The 10,415-nt window shown below is 36.1% G+C and overlaps 1 protein-coding gene across 1 annotated transcript in view; it reads left to right on the top strand.

Moving 5' to 3' along the window:
* Positions 1–9,891, top strand: part of CDH12 (cadherin 12) — a 224,983-nt gene extending 215,092 nt beyond the window's left edge. Inside the window, exons 8-9 of the mRNA XM_007954957.2 lie at positions 4,746–4,997; positions 9,392–9,891. Of these exons, the coding sequence (XP_007953148.1) occupies positions 4,746–4,997; positions 9,392–9,891 (752 nt within the window). The remainder of the gene's footprint in view (positions 1–4,745; positions 4,998–9,391) is intronic.
* The last annotated feature ends 524 nt before the right edge of the window (positions 9,892–10,415 follow it).

Below are 10,415 nucleotides of genomic sequence, written 5' to 3'. Positions count from 1 at the left end.
GGTGGTTCAAACCCACCAGCCACTCCTTGGAAGGAAGATGGGGCAATCTACTTCCATAGTGATACTACCTCGGAAACCCAAGGAGAGGTCGCTATGAGTCAGGTCCTACTCGACGGCACACAACAACAACAGCACTATTCTTTTAACCACTACAAAAATATAAAAGGAAGTAGATTAGGAATATTTACTTTATTGGCATCCATTACTTTTCTTATTTTATGTTCTCTAACTTTTCATAGCTTATCAAATAGAGACTAAAAGCACTTGAGTTTAATATTTATGTACTTATGAGTATCAGATTACATTCAAATTTTTGTATTGGTGAAGAATATTGGTGATTACATTGTGTTACCAGAAGAATGTTCATGTCAATCCTAGAAGAAATACAACCAGAATGGTCATTGAAAACAAGGATGGCAAGACTTTGGCTTGCTTACTTTGGACACATCATTACCACTAACCATTGCCATCAGTCCATTCCGACACATAGTGACCATACAGGAGGGTAGAATTGCCCTACAGTGTTTCCAAGGTTGCAAATCTTTACGGAAGAAGACTGCCTCATCTTTCTTCCTTGGAATGACTTGTGGGTTGGAACTCGCAATTCTTTGGTTAACAGCCAGATGTTTTAACCACTGCACCACTAGAACTCCTAGGATACATCATTAAAAACCCAAACCAAATCCATATAGTACATTCTGACTCATAGATACCCCCATTGGGTTTCTAAGGTGGTGAATCTTTATGGAAATAGATTGCCCCATTTTCCCTCCATGGACCCTCTGGTGGATTTGAATCATCAACATTTTGGTTAGCAGTCAAATGTCTTAGGCACTGTGCCACCAAAGCTCCTTTATCATATCACTAAAGAAGACTAATTGCTAGAAAAGGTCATTATGGTTGGAGAAACAGCCAAAATCATGGCCATCAAGTTGATTTTGACAAAAAGCAACACTGGAGGGCATAGCACAACTACTCCATAGGGTTTCTAAGCCTATAAATCTTTGCAGAAGCATACTGCCTCATCTTTCTCCTATCAACCAGTTGATGGTTTCAAACCACAGAACTTTTGGTTAGTAGCCTAATGTTTTAATCACAGAGCCACCAAGTAGAGAGTGAGAAAAAAGAGGGAAATCCTCAGTGAGATGGATTGATGCAATAGCCACACAATTGACTAGATGACATCAATCGTTATGTGGGTGGCACAAAACTGGGCAACATGTTGATCTGTTACATACCTAATATGCCATGTGTTACAGTTGGCTTATTGGCATCTAAGAACAAGGAGAGAATCAGCTTAGGACACACTGACACACACATATACATGCACACATACATGTACACTCACACATTTTTTAAAATGTTAAATTATACAACACACTTACATATAAGTGTATTTGAACACTAAGGTCAGCCTAAACTACACCATGGTATTTCAATTACCTCATCTGTATGTGAAATCTGGACAATGAATAAGGAAGACCAAATAAGAATTGATGCATTTGAATTGTGATGTTGGCAAAGAATACTGAAAATACCATGGACTTCCAGAAAAATCAATAAATAGATCCTGGAAGAAGTGCAGCTGAAATACCACTTAAAAGCAAGAATGGCCAGACTTCACCTCACCTACTTTGGTCACGTTTTCAGAAGGGACAAGTTCCTGAGAAAAATATTGTGCTGGCAAAGTAGAGGGTCAGAGAGTGTCAGAGACAAAGAGGAAGACCCTTGATGAGATGGATTGAGACAGTGGCCTCAATGATGGGGTCAAACATAGTAAGGATTGTGAGAATGGTGCAGGACTGGGCAGTGTTTTGTTCCGGTGTAGATGGGGTTGCTGTGAGTTGGAGCCAACTCGACGGCACCTAATAAAAACATACGTAACAGATGAACACTGTGTGTTGATAATGGAGAGAAGGAGGAGGGTAGTTGATAGAAATCAAAGAATATTTCAAGAAACCTTATTTGCTGCACATAATTAATAATTCAAAAAACCAAACCAAATGTACTGACATTGAGTTGATTCTGACTCACAGGGACCCCACTTTAGTTTCCAAGGCTGTAAATATTTATCGAAGTAGATTGCTTCATCTTCTGCCAGCAGAGCAACTGGTGGGTTGACCTTCTGGTTAGCAGCCAAATGCCTTACCCACCGTACCACCTAATTAGTGGAAGAAAAACAGGGTCACCAAATTTTGTGAGTGAAGGAATTTTAGTGTAGTAATGTATCAAATATGGTAATATGAGGAATAGCTATTATTAAGGCAGAGTTACAGACACAAGGGCTTTTTAAGTAGAGTAATCACATAATTTATCATCAAAACTGGAAACTTAAGATTTGAAAAAACATACATTAAAGAAGTTGTCTAAAGCAAACCAAATCCTATGGTCACTTTAACAGAGACCACCCCATTGAAAATTTTAAATTTCATTAAAAACTCATTTTTTTGTTTGTTGAGAATTTATAAATATATATTTGCATTTTATTTTACATGCAATGTAGAAAAGTCATTAGGGGAGATAAAACTGAAACTGATGATATTGAAGTAATCCGGTGTGACAGACTAATATAGTATCTGTGAAGATGAAAACAGTAAAAGCAGGTAAATTGCATAGGGTTTAATTCTAGGAGCTCTGGTGGCATAATGCCTGAGGAATTTGACTGTTAACCAGAAGGCTGGTGGTTCAAACCCACCAGTCACTCCTCAGAAGAAAAACTGGACAATCTAATTCCATAGTAACACTGCCCTGGAAACTCAAGTAGGGATCACTATGTGTCGGCTCCATGAAATTCAATATAGGATTGAACTGACAGAGAAAAATAAGATAAATAAGACTTCCAGACCACTGATTTAGATAAGGAAGTTGACAATTACGCCATTCACTAAACATAGTATTTATTTTCTTTTGGATATTTATGATAGAAACTGTGTCAGCTTATTTATAACAAGGATCTACACATCTTGCCTCATATCAGAAAAATGAATAAATATATCCTGGAATAAGTGCAGCTGGAATACCACTTAGAAGCAAGAATGGCCAGACTTCACCTCACCTACTTTAGTCATGTTTTCAGAAGGGACAAGTTCCTGAAAAATTGTATTTTTTCACAATTTGAACTTATTTGTAACTCATCTGACATTTACTGTATTCATCATTTTATCTTAAATTATGTTTCTAAAATTATTTTTTAAAAATAGGAACAATTTTGAGGGCAGAACAAAGTTTAGCACATTTTTCTTCCCACTATGGCAACATGATAAATTATGTGTGATCAGTTCTCAAGAAATAATAATAGATTGGAAATAAGCGTAATTGGTTAGTCTGGTTCTTGACATCAATTTTGTTCAAATATACTAAATCTTCCCCAAATATTAAGTGAAAGTAAACTAATTTGTCCTTCTGAATTCCTATTTCTATGAATGATTTTCATTCAGATGTTGAACTTTAATGAGTATTCTTTTCCTGAGCCTGAAGTATTGACCCACAAATTATTGAAGATTTCACATAATTTCAACTTGACTCAATGTTTCTATTCCTATGTTGTTGTTGTTGTTATAGTCTCCGTAAATGCCTAACATCAAAAACTCCTTTTTTGGGGGGAATGTTTTAATAAACTTATCAGACACTTTGGTCTTTTATTTTCATTTTTCAAATCTTCTCTATACAATAATAATATCTTAATCTCTCACAGTGGACTCCACTATTATCATATAAGGTTTTGACACCTTTTGCTTCCTAATTCGGTACATGTAGAACAATTGCTTAGATTTTGATTGTTCAAATTAGTGTCTACAAACAGCAGAACTGAATATGATTCAAACAATGGCATTTTATGACAGCTCTATGTTGTAAAGATAATGTTTTTCTAAAGTAATTTCATTTGGTTATCAATGTGTGTTATGCATGGTTATATCAAACTAAATATTCATAGATTAAAAAAATACCAGTGATTTTAGGAATTGCTTTAATAGATACAAACAAATAAAATACTGTTATGGACAAAATGGAATGGCTGCTTATAAGTGTAATAACAAATCTGAATTACACGTATATAAAAGTAGAAGTTTTTCATTGTCTTAGATTATTCCAAGTAAATATTTCTATCAGTGATTAGCACTAATGTAAATATGTTTCTAATTATATTTAAATGGTTATTGCTATAATTTTTCATTTTTTTAAATATATGATCATGATGTTTGTAACACAGTTAATTTTAACTGAAGTTTTTCAATTTTTTATCTTGTAACTGAAGGAAAAGAAGGAAATTATGTACTTATTTGATTTGAAAAAAACAAGATTTATTCCAAAATAGTCAATCGAATTTTGTTATATTTGAAAGGACAGGTTCTCAGGTACGATATTTTATAGACTCATACTTTTTAATCTTTGCTCTTCTATCATGTAAGAATATATACACATATAATTTTTTCTTCCCAGTGAAATTTTGATGTCAGGGGGAAAATATCAACACAGTACCCTTACTTTTTCATTTTTCCTACAATCATTCTGAATAGAAATATTATTTTGTGTGCCAGACTAAATTAAGATTATTCTTTCCTGAAGGATTCTTTTGATTACACTTGATAACATTTTGCCAGATTTCATAATGATAAAAGAAAGAATTAAAATACGGATGGATTTTACTGATCCAAGAAGAGTTTCCCACTGTTTAACAGATACCAGCTTTAACTTTGAAGTGAAGCTCACAGTAACCATCTCATTATAAATGTCGTGTTTTGTAGACAACACAGCTGGAATTGAAACCCGAAGAAATGGATACAGCCGCAGGCAGCAAGAGCTGTATTTCCTCCCCGTTGTCATAGAAGACAGTAGTTATCCTGTCCAGAGCAGCACCAACACAATGACTATTCGAGTTTGTAGATGTGACTCTGATGGTACCATCCTGTCTTGTAATGTGGAAGCAATTTTTCTACCTGTAGGACTCAGCACTGGGGCTTTGATAGCAATCCTACTATGCATTGTGATACTCTTAGGTTGGTTGCAGTATTAATCACATTCTCTCTATGTCTTCTCTCTCTCGTCTCTCTATAATTGCCTCTTCACAATTTACCATGCAAATCATTTTTTCTGCATTGAGACAGCATGTCTATAAAAATTAAATTTGTATTAAAGTTAATTTGTAATTCATACTTGAGACATATATGTTATTAAGGATGAATAAGTGATATCATTACAAAATATGCAAAGATCTGGTCAAGCCCTAGCAGATTCTCCAGTAACAGCAGTTTGTGAGCCTTTTTGCAATGAAATACTATAAAAAAAAAATCCATCTACAACAAAGTTTTTCTTAATTAATTCTGCATACCAGTAACTACTAGTATATAATATGAGGTTATAGAACTTTTTGACAAATGATAGATGGACAGCAGTTCTCTAGAGAAAGAAACACAGGGAAGAAAGAAATAGGGAGAGAGAAGGAGCACCCCCTCTTTTTTTTTTTTTAACTGTCAGCCTGAAGGAATTTTTCTTCCATTTTTTAACATCTGCTGATATCAAAATTCTAACCTGGGCTTCAAACTATTTCTTTCTGGTTCATTCACTGTCCATGATACAAAACCAGAAAAGACCCAAATTCATAAAATGTAGTGTACTAGAATGATAACCAGAACAGAAAAACTTAACAGTTGATGCAATTTTAGAAACTTAATTTCCCTTCAAGGAAACAAAGGCAGTTTGATTTTTTGGTTGCAGAGCAACCAAATCTCTTCACCTGCAGAGTTAGAAACAACAGTGCCCAGTTCAAAAATGGTGGCCGAGCACACCATTTTGAATGAATGTTGCTCTCCATAACAATCCAATATTCTGAATCAGGATCCTGAAAGGTCTCACTGAGTCTCTTGTTTCAGGGCTTCAACCCATAATTTTTCCCATTCTTATTATCATTCTGGTACACTCACATTTTATATATTGAGATTTGTGCCTCTTTTATTGCATTAGCCATGACTGAATCAATTCAAACTAATTCAAAGCCCTGATTCTAACCATTCTTGGTAGAACATAACAGAAGAGACTAAAATATCTGGGAGCACTGAGAAGGAAAATGTTGGAAGTCAATGTGTTCTGTAACATCTCTCTTAGAGTGTATATAAACCTCCTTTAGGGTGTCCCTCTTCCATCATCTGTTTTGTTGACTACATTTCACTTATTAATTCATTACCTGATTTAAAAAAATATTACACATTACTTTTTGGTTTTGCCTTTCATGCCTTTAAATTCAAATGCAACAGATATACACTTGGCATCCACTGTGTAATCTGTTTATATGTATAAATTAATTATTTTTAAAACAAAATTTATTTTGATAAATGTAAACAGAGAACTTTATTTCTAGGGTATAAAAGAAAAATTAAAAAATAATAATAATACTGTATAAAACATGGAGTAAGGCATTATCCAATATTTTGTAGAGCTCACACTGGCTTACAGAGTGAAGTTTTAGCCTAATTCACATGATGTAGTTATTAATTCTAGGCAACAAGTTACTCGAATGTGCAGAAAAAGGATTCTTATATGCCTATAATTTATAACAAATTATTTCATCTGTGCAGATATCAGAAGTATTAGAATGGTTGTTTGAAAGTAACAATAAATCAAAAATGAAATAAAACCCATTGCCATTGGGTTGAGTCCAACCCATAGTGACCTTATAGGACAGAATAGGACTGTTTCATAGGGTTCCCAAGGTTCTCATCTTTGTGGAAGCAGAGTGCCACATCTTTCTGCCATGGAATGTCTAGTGGGTTCAAACCATAGACCTTCCAATCAGCAGACAAGTACTTAACCACCAGGCCACACGGGCTCCTTCAAAATAACAGTATCACCTCTAAAACTGAACATGAGCAATTAGATCTTTATCTTCAAGCAAAGCTTTCCTCGTGTCCTCTTTAAGAATGGTTTGGATCTCAGAGTGTTTCTATATCAATCTGGTATGACCTGGAAAATTCTGGTTGTGTTCCTCTGGCCTCTTTGGCCATCTTGCAGTACAGTCAGAAATGTCACTATCATCATGCACAGCCATCTGCCACTCACGTATCTAAATCATTTTTGATAATGGGACTGCACTCTCCTGGGCATTGTGAAATACAATAAGGAATGTAGACCCCTGTAGTTCTACTTTAGAGTTGGCTTAAAAATCTATTTATAAACCTCCTTAACATATTCTAGGCTCCTCTAGGTCTTCTAGCTTCTTCTCAGCTATATTGATACCCCCTCCTTGGGGTGAAGGGAAGCACTTTTTTTTTTTTTTTTTACTTGTGATTTGGGTGAAAGTTTACAGAGGAAATACACTTTCCATCCAGCAGTTCACATACACTTTGTCTCATGACATTGACTAAAATTTCCCACAGTGCAACAGCTCCCCTTCCACTTCTTTCACATAGTTATCTCTTCCCTGTGTCCTTCCCTCCATGCACTCCTGCACCCTGAGCTATGTCCCTGTGCATACACAGCCCTTCTATTCTACCCTGATTTTTCTCTCCATGAGGTGTATCTACCTAGTGTAAATATTCACCTCATATGCTTGTCTTTTGTTTGGCTGGAAGCCACCATGTTCACCACTCACATTTGGCACATTGCTGGAAGCACAGGAATTTTGAGGTGCTTAAGCCTCTTTTTTGGATGCTCAGAGACATGGGCCTAATCCCTTCCTCAGTCATGGCTTGACTCTGAAGCTTATAATATCTCACAGGTGGATGGGCAAAAATCTCTTGAGTTCTGAGAGTTCCCTAAACACTAGGGGGAGTATAGGGTCTAGATATTGCTCCAGGACCCTTTGAACCATAGTTGTAAATTTATTTCTTCCTTCCTTCCAATTTGTCAAACTCTAAATTTTGAGTGACTTGGACCACTAGTGCTGCTATAAAATAAATACCACAACTGGATGGATTTAACAGAGAGGAATTTATTCTCACAGGTTAGGAAGATAGAAGTCCAAATTATCAGTGCCAGCTCTAGGGGCTGGGTGAAGGCCACTAGACCTTGGGCCTTAGCTCTGCCTCTTCTTCCAGGCTGACTGGAGCTAGAGGCTTCTTCTAACTCATGCAGCTGTTGGCTACTGAGGCTGATGAACTGAATATCAGCAGGTAAAATAGCACAGTCCCAACATCAGCAGGCAACGTGGCAGGGCTCTGTTTCAAGTCCAGGAACCACCCCAGGATGGGAAGACAACACAGCCTCAAGACCTTCCAAAACCTTCTCCATATATACTAGAAGCAGGCCACATCCCAAAGTTAACTTCCCTTCAATGTCTTAGCTAATCACAGCAGATTCCTCTATGGAATTGATTACTATCTCACCATGGGGAATAACTACACCCAGCTGCTAAGCAAATCAAAACCTTGGCCCAGCCAAGTTGACATACACCTTAACTATCACACGGAGAAAAACAAATGAATTGGCTTGCATCATCATATATTCTTCATTTTCTAATTCAATGATGAGAGTATTCCAAACTCTGCTATTTTAAAACACTGTTGTAATTTCCTTGAAGAAGAAGGTGGGGATTATGACAAGAAAAGTTGAGCACTGACTTCATTATTTCTACCTGTGACCATCCACCACTTTGGTTAGACACAAACACCATTGTTTTATGGCTAAACCATTCAGAGGCAATTGGGAACAAAGAAAGATTTCTTTCAAGGAATTATATAAATTAATGATTTCAAATTTTTTTTTTTTTTGCTTTGTGAAGTTGACCTGAATAATAGACATTTAGTTTTGAAAATATCTCAATATGGTAAGACATAGAATTGAAGTTAATGAAGGAGGTTAGTTCATATGAGTTGCAAAACTAAGGTCTTATATTCTCTTTCTCCCTTCTTCTCTTCTTTCCTCTCTCCCTCCTTTCTTTGACTGATTTCTTTCTCTCCCTTTCTCTCTCTCAGTGCTTTTGAAAAATAAGTGTATAGTGAGGATTTGGTTTTATTTCATTACAAACACAAATAACATTACCATTGTAATTTAACTATGAACAAATACTATGTTTTTTACAGGTAATAATACTCAAATTGAATTTCCTCAACCCTATATAGTTTTATACACAGCTAAAAAGGCATCAATATTATTCTTTTCCATTTTTGTAACACATTATTTTTACCTAACATATAAATATTTAAATGCAATATGTTTCAGTTGTTTGGTTTTGTGAATGATTTTGCTATGTTTTCTTCTTATTTACAATTTAAAATTTAGTCTAGACAATGAAAAAATATATAAACATCTGTATCATCCTTACTGATTATAGTATGTTTACCTTGAAAATAACAGAGTATCACAAAGGAAACTCAGCTCTGATACATTTTTAGTTTCTATCGAGGGATGCTCTGACATATCCTTTCTCTCTCAAATGGTCCTTTTTGTCTCCTTTTAGTCATAGTTGTGCTGTACGTAGCTCTGCGAAGACAGAAGAAGAAAGACACCCTGATGACCTCTAAAGAAGATATCAGAGACAACGTGATCCATTATGATGATGAAGGAGGTGGGGAGGAAGACACCCAGGCTTTCGACATTGGTGCTCTGAGAAATCCAAAAGTCATTGAAGACAACAAAATTCGCAGGGATATCAAACCAGACTCTTTCTGTTTACCTCGTCAGAGACCAGCAATGGAAGACAACACAGATATAAGGGATTTCATTAATCAAAGGCTACAGGAAAATGACATGGACCCCGCCGCCCCACCATATGATTCCTTGGCCACATACGCCTACGAAGGAAATGGATCTGTAGCGGAATCCCTCAGCTCCATAGACTCTCTCACCACAGAGGCTGACCAGGACTATGACTTTCTGACAGACTGGGGACCCCGCTTTAAAGTCTTGGCAGACATGTTTGGTGAGGAGGAGAGTTATAACCCTGATAAAGTCACTTAGGGGAAAGTGAAAGCAAAAAACACAACCAAGAGGAGAAATAAAAATAAGAAGAAGAAGAAGAAGGAAGGAAAAAGGAAGAGAGAGAGAGAACTCTCTCACATACACATGCACACACAGGCTTTACAGGACAAAACTCCTTTATCTGATTTCTAGCAAGTTACTCTATTTATCCTATTGTCAGTTTCGGTTTATTCTGCCAACACGAGATAAATCCTATAATATATACTTGCTTTGTTTTGTTTTATTCTTTTGGAAACACACTGAGACAAGCTCAGGCCTATTAAATACAATTTACTCACATGACAACCTAGAGGGAAGACAGCTATCTGGCATCACGGTGGAAGAGTGTTAGATTTTTCTTAATTCCACTAAAGTGCCTATTGAAACTCTTATCATTTAAAGCGGTGTACAGTACACTCTGCTGTGATGGCATTGCAGGATTCAGAAAAAAGACGACATAAAACAAAGACCCAGTCTTCACGTCAAAGAGCAATAGCAACATGCTGACTCTTCTAATTCCTTTT

The sequence above is a fragment of the Orycteropus afer genome, unplaced genomic scaffold (assembly GCF_000298275.1).
Source record: "Orycteropus afer afer isolate SDZICR_OR568_19922 unplaced genomic scaffold, OryAfe1.0 scaffold00484, whole genome shotgun sequence".
Taxonomy (NCBI): domain Eukaryota; kingdom Metazoa; phylum Chordata; class Mammalia; order Tubulidentata; family Orycteropodidae; genus Orycteropus; species Orycteropus afer.
This window is presented reverse-complemented; position numbering and strand designations above follow the sequence as displayed.